The 23,643-nt window shown below is 38.9% G+C and overlaps 1 protein-coding gene across 4 annotated transcripts in view; it reads left to right on the top strand.

Moving 5' to 3' along the window:
- Positions 1–23,643, top strand: part of FIP1L1 (factor interacting with PAPOLA and CPSF1) — a 44,259-nt gene that overhangs the window by 15,694 nt on the left and 4,922 nt on the right. For 3 of the 4 annotated variants that reach the window (XM_070949084.1, XM_070949086.1, XM_070949083.1), the window contains 7 exons: positions 2,904–3,013; positions 6,499–6,606; positions 11,534–11,627; positions 12,177–12,333; positions 16,372–16,398; positions 16,784–16,838; positions 18,972–19,027. In XM_070949084.1, coding sequence (XP_070805185.1) covers positions 2,904–3,013; positions 6,499–6,606; positions 11,534–11,627; positions 12,177–12,333; positions 16,372–16,398; positions 16,784–16,838; positions 18,972–19,027 — 607 coding nt within the window. Of the gene's footprint in view, positions 1–2,903; positions 3,014–6,498; positions 6,607–11,533; positions 11,628–12,176; positions 12,334–16,371; positions 16,399–16,783; positions 16,839–18,971; positions 19,032–23,643 lie in introns of all 4 variants that reach the window. The other variant, XM_070949087.1, reaches the window with a different exon arrangement.

The following is a 23,643-nucleotide window of genomic DNA, read 5'->3' as shown; positions in this document are numbered from 1 at the left end:
CAGGGTGGATTTGATTTAAATCGAGTTGATTTAAATCACAATTTAAATCATGATTTAAATCACTAGTAAAAAGGATTGATTTAAATCAACTCGATTTAAATCATAATTTTTAAAGAGCAACTGTCATCTCTGCTACTCCTTTGACCCACTGTTGACTCACCGATAGTCCCAGTGTTGCAGAATATACAGCCTCCTGCTACATAACTAAGCTCCATTTCATGCTGAATAAAGTAAATTATTTCTGTATCTTAAATAGAAAACTATCTTACGGTAGATTTTTACCCCAAAAGTTTTTTATTAAAATAAATTCGATAAAAATAAAAAAAGATCAGATTTAAATAAAAAAAATCAGATTTTTTTGATTTTTTTTTTTAAATCATTGATTTTTATCCACCCTGCCTGAAATACTACTTTCAGTAATAACCATTTCAGCCTATATTGAAACAGAACAGCTCCGTAACAGAATCAACCACCCCCGTTGGTTGAGCCAACGTCTGTTCCTTGGACAGTTCGTGTATAAATACTTTTGCACATCCCTATCTTCGTATATAAGACATCATTAGATTGTCATAAATCAGGATCACAAACTTGATTAATAGCCATATATAGTAATCACCAATCTCTAATATGCCTAGAAGGACTTTCGGAAACCGCATCGTTAGGCTCAGTGGCATCGTGAAGCAGCAAATTCTAGCTTTTTCTTGAGTGCTTCTAAGGCTGAAGACAATCCTAGACAAGACCTTGTTGTGGTAGGACTTGAACTCTCTGCTGGATTGAGAACTGCTTCATGCCAGTGTAAGAAGTTATCAACTATAGATACATGGTTACAATTGACTAGGCATTTGAGAATGCCTGAGAAAAAAAATGCACATCAAGTTAATATGTATCACTTACATGGTGTGAAGATATGGGTGGGTACTTAAAAACCAATATATTCTTGAGAAAATTGCCTTAATTTTGCCATAAGACTGATATTTTTATTTTTTACACCAACACAACAGTTTTGCAAAATGTAGAAAGCATGTTTTTCCATGAAGAGAAACTTCAGTTGTTTTATTTCATTGTTTTAATAAAATGCTATTTTAACACACGATAGAAAATGGACCTGGTAGAGAATGTTTTGTAGGATGGGTCTGTCTGGTTGGCTCCCAATTATTATTATTATTTTTTTCTTCTGCCTCTAATAGGCTGGAGCATTCTAGCCTTTTATTACTTAAAAAGGAGAACAGATGTGAATACTGATGGTTAGTTTAACATCTGTAACCTTGCTCAGGTTACATATTTTATGTTTGCGAAGGAGTATGTACAGAAATTTTGGCTAGGAAGCCCCGTTTTCAATCAGCGTGTGCAGTATTTTGTTCAGCATTTGATACTTAAGAATTGATATAAGCTGAATATAAGCATAGCTAATATGAAGATTTGAATTAGCATCCTTTTATTACTTTGTTCACTTTTTTTTAAAGTCATGCTTGTGTACTATTTCATTTGTACCTATTACCTAAGAGACTTTGATCAAGGCTACCTCATAATTGAGGATTTGAACCATATTTTCTACCTTCAACTCCAGATTTATCACCATCACAGGTATATAAGCAGGGTTGTGCTTTCCTGTAATATTCCATAATGCCACATTGTCCATTCATGCTTTTTACTAATGTAATCCAATGAAAAATGTGAAAACTATCCATTGTTGTTGTATAGAAGTAGAAGTCTACGTAATCTATAATGTTCCACCGTAATTTGTTAATCACTTTATGCTTTTCTAAAGTAGGCATAAGATGATCAACTCTAGTGCTCTTAAGGCAGGCCAGAAACTAGGCTGCACAAACAAGCAAAGCCCCATCCATGGGATGCAGGCAGTACACGAAACCACACCCCCTATGGTCCGCGGAAAGCTTCTCCATGGAACCCGTCCCTCGTGCCCAAAAGGTTGGGGGCCACTGTCTTAAAGGACTAGAACAGCATATTATTATAGTTTACTATAATGGTTTTTTTTAATATACAGGAAGAGGTATGAAACTCTTCCCCCAACTAGCATTAGTGCAGGATATTTTGCCGGTCTTGTTCAAAACAATCTTTTTTAAAAATAGAAACTATGCTTATAGCCATACAGTATTTGTGCTTCCCACCCACCCCCACCTGAGGAGAAATACGTTTCCCCCTATAAGAAACTAATAACTGCCAGTTGTTTAGATTTTATTTGTGCATACAGCTCAGTTTGCTTTGCTTAATAGCAAGTGAAAGTTATTGTGAACCTTACCAATCTGCAGGAAAATATTAGTTTACATTTTTAGGCTTTGCTTAATACTTGTTTTTTTTAATATTCATTCTTTACATGTTTGCTTTTCTGATGCTTGAGAAAAGTAGTATAGGGATTGATGGAAATAAGAGCACCAGATGCTTAGCTAATTTTCCCTAGACATGCCACGTGGAGCTGTTTTCCCACAGTGGAGCTGAGTTTTCCTGGTAAAATATTGGTTGTTCAGAAGTACTCTATATTTCTCAGTTTTTATTCCTATTCCATACTGAAGAAAAACATTTTTATTAAATACTTTGCAGGGGCTGAAGCATAAAAACACAAATCTTTGGTGGATTCTACTTTGATTTTCCCCCCCCTGGCTTCATAATACTACAGACTAAATTATAAATTACTCTCCCCTTTCCTATTCTGAAAACAATTTATTTTCAGGGTGGCTGTTGGAATTTTTGAGAAACGACCTTTCCTTGCACAAATGAAGCAGGGAGGGACTTTGAATGGGAGCCACAAGAACAAGTTTGCAAGTGTGTGCATCCATATTTAGGAATTATAGGATTTTTGTTGTTATTGCTGTTTCCTTTAATTTATTGGAAGAGGTCCGTTATCTTGCAATAGGTAATGCTAATGAAGAAACTTTATTCTGAAGGTGCAGCAGGGCAGAACTGGAAATATGGAGAAAGAAGTAGCACTTCCACCGGTCAAAACTGAGTTTACATCTCCCCCACCCCTATTCAAGACAGGAGTCCCGTCAAACAGGTCAGTTGGTTAGCCACACTTTCGAACTGCTGGGGACAGAAACTGTTTCCAGGGTTGCTATTATCCCTTTTTAAAGCTGAACAAAAGATCTCTTCACCACCTTCTCACATCTTGCGTTTTCCATCCTTTGGTTGTAAATCTTGATATAATCTGAGATACAGAGCGTCAGTGACAATCAGTGGTAGCAAGCAGGCATGTTGATGATATTTTAAATAGGTTTAGAAGCCAGCTGATTTTGATTAGATTTTACAAAAGTTTATACTATGCATTTAGTTTGGGTTGAGGTAACTACTTTGAATCCCATAATGTTACTTGTGTATTGTTAAGCATATATAAACAAACGCTGCCTAGCAGCTTAAACTTTAATATCTATAGTGTTAATTTTTGTGGTTGGCTCAGATTTGTTTGGAGTAGGTTGTAGTCAAGGTTCTTCTTATATTTGATCAATTTTTTTAAAAAATGCAAATTTAGTTTTGAAGAGGTCATAAGGCTTGTCTATCATTGGCCAAACATGTAAAGTCGATATCTATTGAACATGTAGCTGAATGACATCTTAAGTAAGGCAAAGTAATACAATCAGGAAAATGTAAAAAGAATTATATTGTTTTCCTTTTGGTCATTATTCTCCTGCAACCTGCTTAATTTTTTTCACGATGCTTTATTTCAGACTAACTGATTTTGCTGACGTTCTTGTTAACTACTATATAATAAAATAGTTCGAACACAAGCTCATAATCCGGTTGAATGCTATTGAAAGCTAATAATCCTGTTTTATATGATCTATGTTGGCCTCTACTGAATTCATTTCGATTTTCTCAAATAAACGATCACAGTTTTTTGTGTGAGGAGCACACTCAAGAGGAGTATTTTTCAACTAGATGTTTTGGGGGGGGGCAGGTTAGAGCATGGTCAGTGATTGAGCTTCTTTCTCTGATGTCCGCCTCCTCGTCAGCCAAAATATTCTCACTTATGAACTAGTCCAAGAGCTTGTTATACGATATCTGGTGTATAGTTTGCTGACCACAAGGGAGGTTGATGGGATGGTAACAGGAGGCAGGTAGATCTCTGCCTCCCCATTTGTGGATTGGGATGACCAGAGCTAGTCCCCAATCATTGGAATTTTAGCATGATTATTGATGCAGGTGAATAGCGAAGCCAGAACAGATACCCACCTATCTCGATTATTTTGGATCACCTCTGCTGAGATAAAGTCATGTTCAGGAGCCTTGTTTGGTTTCAGAGGTTTAATCAATTTGATTGTTGTTTTCCTTCTTTTAAATTTTTATTTACTTTTATTTTTACCCTGGTCATTCTAATTTGTTTTATCTTAAAATGTTGTTAGCAGATCAATCTGATTTCATTTCTCTTTCCACAGCCAAGTGCTAGTTATAGTCTGCACAGTATGCCATAGTATTAACTCTAATCCCTCTTAGATATTTTAGAAAATATATTAACTGATCTCTGTATCCTGCTTGCTGGTCTACAACCGAATAAAGATTGATTGATTAGAGTTTTTTTTTAAATGTCCCTATAAAAAAGGGAAACAAGAATATTTGTATTACATCGCAAATATTGAAAGAATATTTGTGATGTAATACACGATGAAAGAATATTGGCCATCATTTTATATATTGTCCTTTTCTCGGGAGGGTGGGGGCGGGATGCCAATTTCTACTCACTTGAAAAGATTGTAGAAATTTTTTTTTTAAAAAACCAAACTATTAAACATAAAAAGATAAAATACCATATCAAGTACACACAAAATACATTTATATTAATCCAAACAACATTACTTACTCAAAACAAAAAACAGAAAAAGAAAAAAAAAATGAAGAAAGTGACTTTGTCACTTTATCACATCCTTTATCTTATTGAGGGTGCCTGTTTGTTAATTTTATTGTCTTGCAGAATTTTACATTTTCTCTCATTTCTTTGAATTATCCAATCGTACCATCTATTCCATGCCGTGTAATATTTTGAGTCTACCTTATCTTTTAACTCAAATGTTAATTTATCCATTTCCGCACAATTGTAAATTTTTTGGATTATTAGTTGATCTGTTGGCAATTCATCCGTTATCCAATATTGAGCTAGTGCCAGTCTGGCTGCCATGATTATATGTAATATTAAATATTTTGTTTCAGATTGTAGAAATTTCAAATGGGTTAAAATTGATTTTTATCAAGCAGTACATTATTGTAAAAAAAAAAAAACACCCTATATTTTAGGCCCAGCAATTTAAAAGCATTATATTTTATTCTTGGATTCTATAAATGTTGCAATTGTTTTGCCATGAATATATGAATATATGTATATTTCACTTCTGATTTCTCAAGTGTGATTATGAATGGTTCTATCCATATTGATGCTAATGGTGAATCAAAAGAATCTGAATTTTTTTACTGGAACAAAACAGAAAAATAAACCAAAAGCTAATTATAGCTTCTTTCTCTGGATCTGTATAGTACTTGGATAAATCCAGCTCTGTTTGGTTATTTTGCTTGTTTGCGTGGTTGTGTTTTTAATTAGGATAATATGAGATGCAGATTCCACTTAGTGAATATTGTTAAAACATCTCTAGACTACTATTAGAATGATTCCATGTCCCCCCAGAATCACAGGAATGGGGGAAATTAATGTGAAAGAGTGAGGGGTAGAAAATAGTGTCTGATAATAGGAAAAGGTAGAAACATAAGAAAAGAAAGACCTAGAAGAGCAGTCACCAACTGGTGGTCCGTGGACCACTGGTGGTCGGCGAGAAAATTTTGGTGGTCCGCAGAAAAATTATTTGCATTTTTTATATTGCACTAAATCAGGGGTCCTCAAACTACGGCCCCCGGGCCAGATACGTGCAATGAACGTTTGTGTTCCTGCAGAGAGTCTCCCCTTCGGGTCTTTTTGTGTGGGTTGGAGCAGGGCAGAAATTCTGACTTGGGGTCTGCTTCAGCCTCCTGGTGTGGGGCTTTGAGCGAAGGCTGAAGGGAAGCACCGCTGGTGGCAAAGAGCCGGAGGGCCTCGTTCCAGCGGGACTGCCTCATGGCCTGGAACTGGCTGACTATCTGAGCCTCCAGGCGCCTGTATCTGGCCTTGCACTCCCGCAGGTCTTCCCTCTGCTTGGAAAGCCTATGCTCCTAGTCCTGAGTGAGGTGCTTCTGCTGAGCCTCCTTCTCGGTCAGATCCAATTTGAACTGAGCTGTTTTGCCAATTCTTTCTCGTGGTGGCTGCTTAGCTCCAACAACTGCTTCCTGTTGGGGCCCTAAGGAGCCCGGCAGACAGGCAAAGAGTGGCTGGGAAGGGAGGCTACTTCCCCCCTAGCCATGGTGACTGGCCACGCCCACCCAGTCACATGACCACCTAGCCATGCCCACCTAGCCGGTCATTAGGCAGATCATATTAATGGTCCGTGGGATTTTAAATTATGAATTTAGGGGTCCCTGAGGTCCGAAAGGTTGGTGACCCCTGACCTAGAACATTTATCTCACCAGAAACAGCGCCTCTTCTCAGTCGCAGACAGGCACTGCAGTCAGGAAAACCAGTTCAGGCGCGGTGAAGTGGCAGGCTCGATATGGGAGGTCTGAGTCACCTGAACTAAGGTAAGAAAATTTTAAAGCACATGATCTTTTATTTTAAAAAAAGTTACGATGCCATATTTTTCTTCAGTAGATGGAATTGGGCTGGACTTGGGTACATCAACTTATTTTACCAACACTGATGCGGAAGTAGAAATACAGATTAATCATGATAATAATACGCAGCTAGAATTGTGAGGAGAGTATTTTCTATGTATACTTCATTATAGAATTGGGGAGTGTTAAAATTTAAAATATTTCTGGATTAATTTCATCAAAGCCCATTAGGATTTTTCCTCCCCCTTTTTTTTTTCATGATGATCATAAAATGAACACATAGAACATTCTTATTTCACATAGGAGTAGCAAATTTCATGAGTGCCAGTCAATTTTTAAATTATTTTCTGCACCTGGATTCATCCTATAATTCTTTAATGCCTACTCTGCTAGCCTTTATCCCCACTGCGCTACTACAATGGCCTTACAATGGCTCTGTTTTCCAAATGCAATACTGATTAGCAATAGCGCTTAGACTTATAGACTGCCTCAGTGCTTTACAGTCCTCTCTAAGTAGTTTACAGAGTCGGCATGTTGTCCCCAACAATCTGGGCCCTCATTTTACTGACCTCAGAATGATGGAAGGCTGAGTCAACCTAGAGCCGGTCAGGATCGAACTGCCGACAGTTGGCAATAAGCAGAAGTAGCCTGCAATACTGCATTCTAACCACTGCGCCACCACGATTCCTACCCGAGAGGCTGTGCTCAAGGGAAGAAAATTGCAGGTGAATATGGACGTGCCATATTCTTCAGGTCTCCAGATGCTGTTAATTTGTACTGGCGTCCTTTTAGTTTCTTAGGCTAAATGCTGCAGGCCAGAGATTAGCTTGGTTTTAATTGTGAATTCCAGAGGGGAAATACAGCAGGTAATCCCCGATTTACAAGATAGTTCATTTAATGACTGTTCAAAGTTACAACGGCACTGAAAAAAAGTGACTTATGACCATTTTTCACACGTATGGCCCTTGCAGCATCCCCATGGTCATGTAATTTACATTCAGATGCTTGACAACTTTGTATTTATGACGGTTGCAGTAATCCAGGATCATATGGTCCCGTTTTGCAACTTTCTAACAAGCAAAGTCAATGGGGAAGTCAGATTCACTTAACAACTGGAGTTATTCACTTAACCACTGTAGCAAGAAAAGTTGTGAAATGGGGCTCACTTAACAAATTCCTCACTTAGCAATCTAAATTCTGGGCTCAATTATGGTCGAAAGTCAAGGACTACCTGTATTTGGTTTTTGGTTACTTCAATTTCATCTTGTGCAGGGCTCACAAGTTAGCTGGCTTTGATGGCCTCTTCCAGAAGGCAAGCTCTGGTCCACGACCTAACATTTCTATGCTACGAAGCAGAAAAAATTGTAAGGATTCTTGTTGCTTTTGTATGGTTTAGACCAGAGGTCTTCAAACTTGGCAGCTTTAAGACTTGTGGACTTCAACTCCCAGAATTCTCCAGCCAGCTATGCTATGCTGGAGAATTCTGGGAGTTGAAGTCCACAAGTCTTAAAGCTGCCAAGTTTGAAGACCTCTGGGCTAGACATACCTAGTTCCCTTAACCATTCTCTGTACGTTTTATCCTTCAGCTCCCTTATCATCTTGGTTGCTCTTCTCTATGCTCTTTCAAGGGTCTCAGCATCTTCGTGGCAACCAGCACTGGGTGCAGCATTCCCCATGTGGTCTCACTAATGCAGTATATAGAGCGATACTACCACTTCACGTAATCTTGATACAGGTAGTCCTCGACCTATGACCACAATTGAGCCCAAAATTTCTGTTGTTAATTAAGATATTTGTTAAGCGAGTTTTGTCCCATTTTACAACTTTTCTCGCCACAGTTGTTAAGTCAATCACCGCAGCCGATAAGTTACTAACCCGGTTGTGAAGTGAATCTGGCTTCTCTGTTGACTTTGCCCATCAGAAGGTTGCAAAAGTTGATGCCATGACCTTGGGACATGGCAATGGTCATAAATATGGACCAGCTGCCAAGCATCTGAATTTTGATCACATGATCATGGGGATGCTGCAAAAGTTGTAACTGAAAAACAGTCATAAGTCACATTTTTCAATGCTGTTGTAACTGAACGGTCGGTAGTCAAGGACTACCCATACTATCCCTTTGTTAGTGCAGCCAGGACTGCATTGGCTTTTTTGACTGCTGCAGCATAGTTCTGCTTCATACTTAAGTATTGGTCCACTAGGATGGATCCTGAACCCCCCACCCCCCGGCCTGGTCCATGGACCAGCAGCGGACACAGGATAGGAACTGGATCGTGCAAACAAGCGAAGCCCCATCTGCGGGATGCAGGCAGCATGTGAAACCACGCCCCCTCCAGGCCACGGAAAAACCTCTCTCCATGGGAACCAGTCACTGGTGCCCAAAAGGTTGGGGGGCCACCTCGCCTAGGACACCTAGATCCCTTTCACATAACAATTCTTCTAAAATATCCCAAACAGCTATTATGTAGAAGAAGGACAGACAGCTCAGAATTGTTTCAGAACCCAAAGCCCTGCGCATGGCTATAAAAATGGAATAATCAAATGGATTTAAATTACAAGAAAGTAGAGTTTGATTGGCCGTCAGGAGAAAACTGCTCCTAACTGGAAGACCTGTTCATCTCAGGAAGCAAACTCTCCTTTGTTGGAGGCATTTTAAAAGAGGCTTCGTGACCATCTGGTAGGGTCGTTAACAGTACTAAATTTCTGAACAGGGTAGGGGTAGGACTAGGTAATCCCTACTAATTCTTAAATTTTGTCCAGCGTGCCAGAGAGATTCAGTAGGAAGCAGTTCATAGCTTGTTCCATTTGCACTCCTACTATATTAAAAGAATTAATACACTTTTATATAAATTACCTACTGCCTATAGATCAAAATATCTACCACTTCATCAAGGCCTCATTCACTTTCTTAACTCAGGGACTCAGGCACTTGTGACTTCCCGCCTGGACTACTGCAATGCTCTCTACATGGGGCTCCCCTTGGGGTGCACCCGGAGGCTCCAGTTGGTCCAGAATGCAGCCGCGCAGGGGATTATGGGAGCGACGGGGCGCTCCCATGTGACACCTCTCCTGCGTGAACTGCACTGGCTTCCAGTGGTCTTCCGAGTGCGCTTCAAGGTGTTGGTGACCACCTTTAAAGCGCTCCATGGCTCAGGGCCGGGGTATCTACGAGACCGCCTTCTGCCGCCAATAGCCTCCCACCGGCCAGTTCGCTCGCACAGAGGTGCCGTCGGCCAGACAATGTCGGCTGGCGACCCTCGGGGAGAGCCTTCTCTGTGGCGGCACCTGCCATCTGGAACGACCTACCCCCAGAGATACGCACGATACCAGACCTCCAGACTTTCCGTCGGGCCCTGAAAACTCATCTATTTCATCTAGCCGGGCTGGCTTGATCCCATCCTTTCGGTTTTAATTTGAAATTGGTTTTAACTGGGTTATAAATTGAGGGCCGAAATTATTTAATGTCTTTTAAACTGTTTTTTAAATTTTATATGTTATGTTTTATCTCGGCTGTTCACCGCCCTGAGTCCTGTTGGAGAAGGGCGGTATAAAAATCAATCAATCAAACAAACAAACAAACATTTTGTATATCAACTTTAGGTCACGACCTAACCTTCCTAAGTTCAGGAATTTTCCTGTCAATACATAAACAAGTTGGAAGGAACCTTGGAGGTCTTCTAATCCAGGAGTGTCAAACTCACGTCGTCATGGTGGCGTCATATGACGTATCGGGACTTGCCCCCTTCGCTAAATCGGGTGTGGGCGTGGCCAGCGTGTGACGCATCCGGCCTATGGGCCAGGAGTTTGACAGCCCTGTTCTAGTCCAACCCTCTGCTCAAGCAGGAGATCCTATACCCGTGATGGCGAACCTGTGGCATATCTGTGGGCATGTGAGTGTTGCCCTAGCTTAGCTCCAGTGCACATGCGCATGCCAGCCAGCTGATTTTCGGGCCTTCCAGTCCCACCGGAAGTTGGGAAACGGGCTGTTTCCTGCCTCCGGAGGGCCTTTGGGGGGGTGGGGAAGGCCATTTTCACCCTCCCCAGGCTCCTGGAAAGCCTCTGGAGCCTGGGGAGGGCGAAAAACGAGCCTACCTGGCCCACTGTGCCATCACGTGCCAAAAGCGGGAAGGTGGGGCGCATTGAATTATGAATGTAGGCACACATGTACGTGACCCCTCCATGCTCCCCCCACTTTTGGCACACGATGGCAAAAAGGTGAGCCATCACTGTCCTATACTATTCTTTGATAGCAACAATCCTGATCAAAGCAGAACTGTACATTATTTTTTCTCAGGGATTTTATACCATTCATTAAAGCAGCCTTCCCTGGCCTGGTGCCCCTCGGATGTATTGACTTTCAGCTCTCCAAATTCCTGTCTAACCTAAAGATTTGAAGCACTGAAGTCCCAACACATCTGGAGGGTACCAAATTGGAGTAGCTCTTGTAGAAAAAAAACACCCTATACTTCCTGTGCTTTTACCAGCCAAAATAAATTCCCATTTTGTGATTCTTATTTACACTTGGTAGTACAAGCCTTGGTAGTACAAGGGTTTAAAGCACCCTGTTATTAAGCTGCCTAAGACCAGCTGCCTGCAATTACTGCAGGGTTCGAATCTCGCCAAGGCTCAAGGTTGACTCAGCCTTCCATCCTTTCTAAGGTAGGTGAAATGAGGACCCAGTTTGTGGGGGCAATAAGCTGACTTTGTATAAATATACAAAAAGGATGAAGGCTATTGCTGAGCACATTGTAAGCCGCCCTGAGTCTTCGGAGAAGGGCGGCATATAAATCAAATTAAAAAAAAAAAAAAAAACACAGTCCTTACATTTTTCAAAACAATGTTTATGAAAATGGTTTGCGCTTATTTTATTGTCTTATGGAATGATGTTTTTCAGGCGGCTTTCCGGGACAATAGATGTGATTGGACAGACCATCACCATCAGCCGAGTAGAGGGAAGGCGGCGTGCCAATGAGAATAGCAATATTCAGGTTTGTTTCACCAATGTAAAACAAAATAACCTGTATCCTCAATCCCAAAAATACATTTCCATCCTACATTAGTACAGAAGATGAACGTAACACTAAATGTTATGTTTGATATGCAAAATAAAATAAAAAATAAACAGGGAATATGACTCACGATCAGGCCGTGGGTTTATTCGTTAGATACATTGAATAGAAGGAAGTTGGAAAGAATTTCAGATTGAAAGATTTTGAATCTGCTTCGAGTGAAGGATTCATGCATGAAAGTGTGCCACGTGTTCAAAGGTGTAGGCCCTTCTTTCTGCAATATAGAAATTTCAAAAAGAGCACTGATGGGTGGCATATGCTGTAAACTAATTTGATCTTTCTCTCAAGGGTTTATTGCAAAACGTTGCATTACTTGCCTCTCCCTCTCCAAGCTCTTGATTATTCCATTGAATAGAAGCAGACAAATGCAAATATTAGTTTAGATGTAGAAGGTCCTGAAAGGGAGGAAAGTACATTTTCCACTCCCTTTTTGTCCAAAGGCAAATATAAAATTGGTTTTATTTATAGGTTCTTTCTGAACGCTCCAGCAGTGATGTAGACAACAATTTTTCCAAGCCGCCTCCGTTTTTTCCTCCAGGAGCTCCGCCCACCCATCTTCCTCCACCTCCATTCCTTCCACCGCCTCCATCAGTTAGTACTGCTCCTCCTCTAATTCCTCCTCCAGGTAAAAAGAAAAGGGGGAGGGGAAAGGACAGTGTTTCAATTGCAATGTATGATCCTCACCTATACCTGAAACCACAAGGTTGTATATTTAGAATTAGACATGTTCTTAGCAAAATTCAATTTATTTGGAAACTGTAATATTCTATGTGGCTTCTAATAAGTATTTCTCTTGAAGAGTATGTTCTCATTTCTGAAGTAGTTTTCACATTTCTCCTCGTTTCCTGAAAAAATAATTATTTCTGTGCTGTCCCTTCTAAGTAAATGGTTCCTGGTCTTTGGAGGATTTCATTCAGTTGTAATTTGTTTCATGTGGAATTTGAACTAAGATATAAAGTACAAATGAGGTTATTGGACTAGCTGTCTTCTGATCACCACCTTAAATTTAAAACAGGACAGCATAAATTGTTGGGTAATTTGAATCACTTTATTCCTTGATAGGTATCATGCACTGAAGGTATTTGCAGGGTGCTTTTATTTGCTTCAATTTTAGACAATTCAACAATTAGAATGTTCTCACTATCCATATTAATTACATAAAATATAAAACAGAAACAGCTGCACAATCGATCATAATAGAAACCACAGCAATAAACAGAGCATTTGAACTTGCATTAAACAAGTATTACAAATTTGTAATACTCAGTAATTCCAAATTGGGTGAAATGTGCCCAGAAAACAAAGATACTTGGTTCCAGAAAGATCATAATGTAGGTGGTAGCAGTATATGAACAGTATACGTACTTTCCTTATCGTTCACACTATAGCTACAACACTAACATGTCATAGTTGAATGCAGTTTTCTGAGAGCTAGCAGATAAAAAATAAAATTCACAAATTATTTCATTTAAAATAAAATAATGTTGTGATAAACGATTATATAAACTGCTATATATTATGTTTTGGAAGTAAAATTCTTTAGTTTATAAAATGAACATTTACATAGTAAATTTTCACCTGTAGTTAATTGTCAAACTAAGGTTGGATTACAAACTTAATTACAAGGAAATCTGCTTATTTGAATGTAAGATTATACTAATTAGTGTAAGAATAGCTTTGAGATCATTCAGCATTTCTTCTCTTCCCTGCGTACTCTCGTCCCTCCCCCCAATGATTGCATGCTTCTTTCCCCAAAACACAAAATAAAAGTATTGCCTACATCTACTTTTGCCAAAAAATAGTAGGAAACTCCTGCCTAAAGGTGCTTTTTCAAGAGGCAATTGGACTTAGACGTTTCGCTTCTCATCCAAGAAACTTTTGCTGGGAGCTGAAGAAGCTTCGTGGTCTCTTGAAAAAAAGCACCTTTGGAAGTGAACTTCACTAAATTCATTGCACATACTGTGCAGCTTGTTTCGATAACAGTAATTCTCTTCTGCAAACATAACTGCAAAATTGACAGGCAAAATGCTTGTCACACAATTACACCATTTTGAATTTGAACAAAAAAAAAACAACACGTTATTTGGGGGAGTTGATTTCAGCATAACTACAGATAGCCCTCGACTTACAACAGTTCATTTAGTGCAGTGGTGGGTTGCTCCCGGTTTCTTGCGAACCTGTAGTAAAAATTTGTAGTAGTTCGGAGAACCGATAATAACATTGGCTGGCCACGCCCCCGAAGCGGTCCCCGGCCCGGTCACCGCTCACTTACCCCATCCACCTCATCAGAGGCTTTTTTTTTTTAACTTTTAAAAGCATTTTTTTTACAACCTCTTTGGCCAAAAAAAATGCTTTTAATAGTAAAAAAAAGCCTCTGATGATCGCGCGGCTCAGCTGGGATCATCAGAGGCTTCTAAAAGCATTTTTTTCTGCAACGTCTTCAGCCGAAGAGGTTGTAGAAAAAAAAATGCTTTTAAAAGCCTCTGGCGATCCCAGCTGAGTTGCCTGATCGTCAGAAGCTTCTAAAAACATTTTTTTCTGCAACCTCTTAAGGTTGTAGAAAAAAAATGCTTTTAAAACTTTTTTTAAAAAGTTGGCCATGCCCACCCAGTCACATTACCCCCCACCAAGCCACGCCCACAAAATAAGCCATGCTCACAGAACCGGTGGTAAAAAAATTTTAGAACCCATCCCTGATTTAGTGCCGAAGGCACTGAAAAAAGTGACATATGACCATTTTTCACACTTATAACCGTTACAGCATCCCTGTGGTCACATGATCAAAATTTGCATGCTTGGCAACTGACTCATACTTACGACGGTTGCAGTGTCCCATGCGATTCCCTTTTGCGACCTTCTGACAAGCAAAGTCAGTGGGGAAGCCAGATTCACCTAACAACCAAGTTACTTACTTAACAACTGCAGTGATTCACTTAACAACTGTGGGAAGGAAAAAAAAAATCATAAAATGGGGCGAAGTTCACTTAACCAATATTTCACTTAGCAACAGAAATGTTGGGCTCAATTGTGGTCGTAAGTCGAGGACTACCTGTATACCTATACTTGTAATTGATGGATGAAACCTGAGGTGAAAGTGTAAGGAACAAGAAAATAAAACCACTATTTTAAAATTTTCTAAAGACAAGTCAGATTTTTATTGAAGTTCAGCATTCAGTCACATTGGCATGTGCTACAATTCAGCACATTGTGGAAGCAGGAGGTACAAGTTTTATCAGATGAACCTGCCCTGAGGGTTTTCCTTTTTTTTTTTTTAATCACTTGCAGTTTCATACACTTGGAAACAATGGTTGGGGGGAGGAAAAGTATTGTAACTTTGGCTCTTTCAGGTTTGCAGTATTTCATCTTCAAAGAGCAAATCAAAATGAAAATCTGCCCATTCCTCCTCTATTGGGGTAGAAACGTTTCTTATTAGTTTCTTGTTAGCCAATGTTATTATTAACTTGGAACTTCTGCCCGGAAAGTTTTCATACGTTCCAATATAAAACATCCTTTTGGATGATCCTTTTGAAAGGGGATTTTTCTTTGAAGCTCTGGTTCTGTGTTCACTTAGCTATTTGTGATGCAAATATCACTGGAGACCGGAAGAATTGCTGTTGTTTAAAAATATAAACCTAAAAAGCTGACTAAATATTACTGAGAATAGTTACTGGAACTAGATGGTGTTTAAAAACAACAACAACCGAGCTATGTTTTTTTAGGATTTATGAACAAAATGACAAAACAGTTTAATTGGCAGAATTAACTATGTTATGTACTTGTTCCTGTGACATTTTATAATATGAAAGTGGTCTACTGGTCTAATTCCCATTCTCTCAAGTAAGATATATAGTCGAGGATCAGGCATTTCATCATTGCTAAAGTTAGTTTTATCAAACAGGCATGATTGGTATGATGTGTCAATGGGAGGATTATTCTCTTGGGTTTTTTAAAGTTCTTTTAATGAGAACCGTATGGCCCAGTTAACGTTAACTTGTCATTTTACATTTTGAACTTGCTGTCTTGTCTGTTAACATTGAGGATATAAAGGCACAGGTGGGTCTTTTTTTTCCCATTGAAATGTGCATGTGTATTTTTTCAAAGAAAAAGAACAATTAAGATGTTACTTTAAATTAATATTTTTAGAGTTGCCTTTTTATAATACGTTTACTACGAGTAACATAACTTCCTATCTAGATGATATGGTCCCTGGAGTTTAATGATACATAAATATTGAAAGGTTTTTTTGAAAAAATATAATCAGAAAATTCTAATTGTGTTGTGTCTTCACTATTTAAATAATGTCATCATCTACTCTTGCTCAACAGATTTGAAGTCATTAATATGGAAACAGTGCCAGTACATTTGTTGGGCACATATTTTAATGTGGGTGCATGTGGTAGAGTTTTTTGAATTTATTCATTCATTTATTTGCATGGACACGGCCACAAATGATCAGGTTCTGCTGTTTGTTGTAGATTCACACACAGAACCTTTCTGGACTGAAACCGATACGGATTGGTGGTAGAAATTAATTTACTGACAATTCTTATTGGCTTTTTAATAATATGTTGTTGGCATGGATGCCAATATGGGAACCGCAATATGGGACTGAGACAATATAAACTCATTGCTGAAATGACTGGGTGCATCTTTTTTGTTTTAGGTATACCAATAACTGTGCCACCGCCAGGTATATATATTTATTTTAAAAGTAGCATGAAACTTAACTGTGAATTCCTTTTTCGTATAAGGAACATTTAAATATATCCCACTTTTTAAAAGAATGCACTCAGTTTTCTTTGGAGCACCTCATTACTACGCAAAGTGATTTGAGTTGCCAACTTGCTCAAAGTAGTTGAAGAATTAGAAGAACCTTAGAATATATTAAGTGTGCAATATTTTCAAAAAAATAAGCTACGCAAACTGTTTTATTTTGGCATGATTCTTATCATTTATTGCTACAAAGTTTTACTAAACGCTGCCTTGTTTTTCTGCTGCGGCCCAGCTAATACGCACTAACTTTAATTTTGAATTTGTTTTCAATTTAAACCAATTCTCTTAATTAACTATTTCAGGCTTTCCTCCCCCACCTGGAGGACCACCACCTTCCCTTATACCAACTATAGAAAGGTAAATTTTAGCTTGTAATCAAACATTACAAGGACTTTGTTTATTTTAACAATTGCTATGGTGGGAATTTGAACAAAAATACCGTTTACTGTTTTTAACTGTTTGAATTTCCTTGAACCAAAAAGGAGCCTGCTTTGTAAGTTTGTGGTTTCAGCAACCACTTTGGGGTAGGTAGAACGAAGAGCAAGGTTACCTGGAGGAGTTGTAGAAATGACTGGGATATGGGGAGAGCGAATCAGGTTTGAAGTCTGAAGTTAGATATTAGTTGGGTAACTCTTATGCATTTGGTTTCCTTCTCAGTTAAAGCTTTGGAACAGGGCTAGACAAGGTAGTAACAATCTGCCATATATACAATATATTCTTTTAATCATTGTAAATTTCTGATTAAGGAAAATGTCTCTGGAGCTTTTTATTGTTATTCTCCTGGAATGTCTCTGGATTGTTTCTGGTAGAAAGCTTGACTCTCTTAAGTAGATGGTGGTCATAAGTCAGGTCACCATGTGACCACCTCCAATTTTACATCCTTTCCCATGGCAGTCATTAAGCAAACGCAGCGGTCATAAAGCGAACTCATAGCTAAAACATTATGGAGTGGGTTTTTTGCTGGAAACCAGATTCTGGGTAAAAATGTCATACATTGCAGTCTTGTGACCACAGGATGCTGCAAATAGTTGTAAGTGTGGGCCAGTTGCCAAGCACCCAGAATTAATGATTAATTAATTTTATGATTTAACATAATTTATGATTTAATATAATAAATCATAAATACATCAATAAATACTGAATGCCTCCTAGAATAAATGAATAAATAAAAACAGCCAGTGGGTGAAGAGGTTTAACCCAAATTACATACCGTAATTTTTGGAGTACAAGGCACACTTTTTTCCCTACTAAAAGAGGCTGAAAATTTGGCTGCGTCTTATTCTCCGAATGTAGCTTTTTCGAAGCTTTTTTTCAGCCCTAAGGAGATGCTAGATCTACCTCCGACTCTCAGCTGTGCTTTAGAAGCTTTTTCTCAGTGAAGCGATCTTCCCCGCTCCCTCCGACTCTCAGCTGTGAAGCTTTTTTTCAGCCCTAATGAGGCGCTAGCATGTAAAGTGATCTCCGTGGTTTGCCTGCTTTTTTCATTGCTTCTCTCTCCAAAGATCAGTTGTGCTTTAGAAGCTGTTTTTTATCCCCAAGCAGGGGATAAAAACCACAAAATAATGTGCTGAAGCTGACCAGACTAAGGACGCTAGCCAGATCAATACCTGGTAGGCAGATTTTTTTTTCCTATTTTCCTCCCCAAAAACTAAGCTGCGTCTTATACTCTGGTGCGTCTTATACTCTGAAAAATACGGTATATTAATCGTGATCTGAATCAAAGCTTTTCTTTGTTTTAGCAGTGGTAGGATTGGATTTGGCCTTCCCCACCTCACCAACTGGCTGAATTATATCAGGCAAGATTCAGTGTTCAGCCCTTGACATTAAAAAGTTTTCTAATGGAAGAACCTTTTCCTTTCCCATGTTCTCTACCATGTAGAGAACTGTTTTGTCTGGCGATGCCTTCCTAGTGTAGCTAGCTGCATCAATCTGATCCGTAAGATGGAAAGACAGGATATGAACAAAGCAAGATGGGTATTTGTAGGAACATTGAGCTGATAGGTGAAAGGTGAATTCATCCATGTTCAAGTATGAACAGAAAGCAAAGAAATGGATCTGTTGCTTGCCTTAACATAGTTTCGCAAGGCTTTCTGTTGCAGAATGTGTAGAGGGATGCAAAAATAACAAAGAGGCTATGCATTGAAGGACCCAAACAGACTTCCTTCTGACCCTCACCTCTTTTATGAAGATAATGATAGGGAGCTTAGAAGACATTGATAAACCTCTTTATACATGCAAAGATGGACCAGCTAGCTAGTTGCCTTAATTTATTCCTGCACAGCTACAGGCATAGTACGTTCAGAGCACTGTCATCCAGTTAACAGGGGCAGCCCATGCTGATTTAATACAGCAAATATATGATTAATCATTTTCTATGCTTGCAAAGAAATACGCAGTTTAGTAACTGGACCTGTAACGCAATAGAAATTGGTTAATTTGAACAGAACCTTAAATATGAAAGAGGCTTGATTCATATTTGTTTCCCAACAGTGGACATTCCTCTGGTTATGATAGTCGCTCCGCTCGTGCATTTCCATACGGTGGTGGTAAGTGTCTTCAGTTCACTGCTTCAAAATGTCATGTAGCTTGCTATATTTTCATATCTAAAATTTCTTCTTGCCTACAGGAAAACTAATAACCTAATATATTGTCGGTTTCCCAAGTCTCTCTATTACGGATGGCATCTTTCATTTGTCAAGCTTCCATTGGCAGGCACCAGTCTCCTGCCATATTGTGAGGAGAGGGGCATGGGGAGAATCAGTTAACTGAAAATATATGTAGTCCTTCCTTGACTTACATCCATTCTTACATTCGGAATCTCAGTTGTTGAGCAAAGCGGTAGTTAAACATGACTGCTTTTCTCAACAACAGCAATCCCAGTGCTTCCGGATGTGGTCATTAAGCAATCTCGGCAGGTCGTTCAATCTCACAGATTGACTCTCTGAGGTAGCTGGCAGAGAAGGTAGCAATAAATTGAAACAGGTTGCCAAGCTCCCAGATCACAATCACACGACTGTGAGGGTGAGGTTGCAATTTGAGACAGCCAGAAGTGTTGTGCAGCAGGTTGCAAAGTACCCTTTTTGAGGCTGTCATAATTCTGGATCATTTACACAAATGGTTGTAAATTGAGGACTACCTGTATATTTATAGCATGCAATATAAACAGTTAATTACAAAAATATTTTTTTCCCTGAAATGATTTTATCAAATTTAAAAGCTTTAAAAAATTTAAAGGACTCGGGGCTATGTACAGATAAAATGTTAAAAACACAAAGTGAACGTAAAAGAAATGAAAATAGAAGCAGTGAGAGTAAATTTCAGTATTAAAAGGTAATTAAAAGGCAGGGGGAAGAGCATTCAGTGGTGCTAATTACAGCCCCATGGATTAATGCTCCTCTGTAAGCTTCAAGTTAGATGGCAGAGCCAGATTTTTAGATACTTACCGTATTTTTTGGAGTATAAGACACACCTTTTTCCCCCTAAAAGAGGCTGAAAATTTGGGTGTGTCTTATACTCCGAAGTTTTTTTTCAGCCCTAACGAAGTACTAGCAAGCGACCTTCCCAGCTTTGCCTGCTCCCGCTGTGCTCCGACTCTCAGTTGTTCTTTAGAAGCCTTTTTTCAGCCCTAACAAGGCGCTAGCTGAGTGAAGCGATCTCCCTGTGCTTTGCCTGCTTTTCTCATTGCTGCTTCCTCTCAGCTGTGCCTTAGAAGCTGTTTTTTATCCCCCAAGCAGGGGATTAAAAAAACCAGCAAAATAATGTGCTGAAGCTGACCAGGCTAAGGACGCTAGCCAGATGAATACCTGGTAGGCAGATTTTTTCCCCCCCTATTTTCCTCCCCAAAAACTAAGCTGCGTCTTATACTCTGGTGCGTCTTATACTCCGAAAAATACGGTGGATGTTTTCAAAAGGCCAGGGGATTGGGAGCACATCTCGCCTCTGGATTTTAGGTTTTCTGTTTTCCAATAAATGCTGAACGTTACATGGAAAAACAAAAAATGGAACCAGTATCATCAGCAGCAGCACAAGAAGACTCCTGAGCCTACCCACATTTTAAAAAAAAAAAATTGCTACTCCGTTTTGTTTTTGGATAGTGGCCAGAAGAATTCAGTAATATTACCTTGAGCAGTCTGATTCGATACCATTTAGAACAAAGATCTTCATATTTTATAGATTGATGCTTAGGGTGCTAGGAATGTCTTCTCCTATAAAAGAAAAGGATTGGGGCGGGTATGATCACTGTCTTCCAGCATTTGAGGGCTGTCACATCCAAAGCATCAGAGGGCAGAGGGCAGGACAAGAAGCGAAGGATGGAAGCTTTTGAAAAAGAGATCCAAGCGAGAACTAAGGAGAATTTTCCTGACAGTGAGAACAATAAAACAGTGGAACAGCTTGCCTTCCAGAATCATGGGTGCCTTGAGCAGGAGGTCGGACTACGAGACCTCTGAGGTCCCTTCCAGTCCTATATTCTATGACGCCTTTTGAATAATAGAAGAAGCTGAGAATATTCTGAGTAACACAAAGTTTACCTTTTCTTGAACTTCTCTAGGAATTGGCTTTTCAAAAAACACTTTATTCTCCTATTCAGACTTAATGTTTTTCCCTCTTGTGGTTAATAGTGGTAAGGCTGAGTGAGGTTAAAAAAAGAAGAGTGTTAGAATTCTCGTTATATACATCATCTGTATTTTTTTTTTAAGTTTTGTTGTTATGGGGAAATCGCTTGTTGCCTTTTCATAACACGTTTCAAGTTGAATGTTCTTCCCATTCAGAGCTCCAATGTAGATTTCCCCTTTTAATTAATTTAATTAATTTTTAATTGAACATATTTCTTCTAGGGCATTGTAATTTCATTCTAAATTTAGTATTTGTGAATCTCCCCACGTTCCTGGTGTAGAAATTGTATTGGTGATGTCCTATTTGGTAATAGTGGAAATCTGTTGCTTCTAATTGAAGGAGGATTAAAAAAATTCCTGGTGCTCAGAAATTCCTATCCTTCAAAGAGGAGAAACAAGTGACTTTTCCTTTCGTTGTCCTGCTCATTTTCTAGTGCTAAGGAGTTATCTTGTGAGGAAGTTCAATACATGTTAATCAATGGTTTTGTCCTAAACACATTGTTCAGGATGATTACCAGCATGCGTTTTTATAAGCGCAACTGCTAAAATAAAATAGTAATAAGAAATCCAAACACCTTTAGTATATATAAATTCTGGGTATCTCAGAATCAGGCCATTTGGGAAAGTAAGTTCATTCATTTCCATTTTAGATTGTAAGACTGGGATTTGTTTCCAAATAAACATGATGCTGTAAACATGATTTAATATTTGGTATAATTTCAGTTAATTATTTGAAAAGCTTTATAAGGAAAATAATTTCTCAGTGACTAATGTCACTTTTAAGCAGTGACTCTGCAGCAGTTTAGAGCATCAGGCAGAAATGTCCCCGTCTGTATCTTCCTCCATTTTGCTTTTTTCCGTAATTGATGTTTTACCACAAACTCTTGATAATAGGAGTTATTTTCGATTTATAAGCAATAATTCAATTTGTTACCAATAATTGGGACCAGAATTTCTGTCGTCAGTCAGCGTGGTCATAAAATGACTCATCATATGACCAGTCCCAATTTTATAACCATTTTTATTATATAGTCCTTATATGAATCATGTGGTCATTAAGAGAAACTGGCTTCCTGAATTGACTTGGCTTGTTGGAAGCCAGCTGGGAATGTCACAAGCTGTGATCACGTGACATCAGGACACTGAAACCATCATAAATGCCAACCAATTGCCAAGCACCAGAATTGCAATAACGTGGACCATGGGTGGTAGTGCAGTGGTCATAACTTTGAGGACAGGTTGTAAGTCATTTTTTCCGAAGCCATCGTCACTTTGAACTGTTGCTAAAGGGACAGTTGTAAACCAAGGACTATCTGTAAGGCCAAAATTAACAAATGTGAGGCTTGAAGTAACTTTTTCCACATATTTATACATTTTCAGGATTTAGAGACTAGGATCTCTCTTTATTAGTGTGTTGGTTTGGTTTTAAGTGCTCAGTGCCTAGTAAATTGGTTTGGGTGAGTACTGAATGAAAAAAAAAAACCTGATTTATTCCAAGTAAGAGAACTTGGAATATTTTGAACAAAGTCTGTTCTGGCAGGAGAAACCAAAACGAATCAAGTTTCTTCTATAGGGCACAGGAAGAAATCAAAATATCTGGGGGGTTTTTTGTCCTAAAACAACACAACAAGGCAAGACGATCATTTCCATTGAGTGGTGCCCATCACTATTACTTCATAAAACATTGTCAAGGAATATTTTCATTTTTTTTTTTAAATGAAAGATTTTTAAAGTTCCCATAGCAAATACTGGAAGAAACATCCTTTTTTTGCCTCTGTACAAACCCGTCTCAAAGCTGCGTTCAGTTACGAAAGATAGTTTCACTTCAATACAAGCCACAAGCAACTATAAAATTAACACCCTTTGAATCCTTGGCTTCAGATTTGCTTGAAATGCACCCTTTTGTTATTATATTTAGTGGTTGGGGTGGGCTGGGCGCCTCACTAAGAGAATCCAGTGCCATTACATGGCAGTCTGGGAATTAAAATTATTCCATGCCAATTTTTTTTTTAATTTAGCAGCAAATTTGCTTTCTAGGCAGGCAGCAGTGGCCTTATTTTTAAAATGCCTGTCTCTTTAAATGTGTTCCTAATTTGAATCTTCCTCATCCTTGCTCTCACCGTTAGTCAGTTCTAATAACGTGAGCAGTTTATGAACCGTGAGGTTCTCTCTTGTCTTCCTGTCTAACCAACAAATGCTAATTTACAGATGTCAAAATACTCGAAACCACATGAAATAGCCCCCCCCCCACCGCCCTTTATCCTTGGCTTAAGTCGAAACTCCAGAATATAAAATGTTTTGTTTTTAGTTTGGCGCACTTTAAACCCATCTGCCAAACTTGGAACATTTTGCAGGTAATCTGGGTCTCTTTCTTTATCCTTTTAAAGTTCAGAAAAACAGTGTACAAGAAAGTAAATAAGCGCAGCTGCAATTACAGAAGAACACAAATGTGACTTTTAAATATAATACCATAAAACAAGGGAAGAGATTCTCATATTGACACTACTTTTGAAATTGCTACTGGATGTAGAATTCACAACTGGGCAGCG

This window comes from Pituophis catenifer, unplaced genomic scaffold, assembly GCF_029215685.1.
Source record: "Pituophis catenifer annectens isolate HBS135680 unplaced genomic scaffold, rPitCat1.0.hap2 SCAF_8, whole genome shotgun sequence".
Classification (NCBI taxonomy): Eukaryota; Metazoa; Chordata; class Lepidosauria; order Squamata; family Colubridae; genus Pituophis; species Pituophis catenifer.
This window is presented reverse-complemented; position numbering and strand designations above follow the sequence as displayed.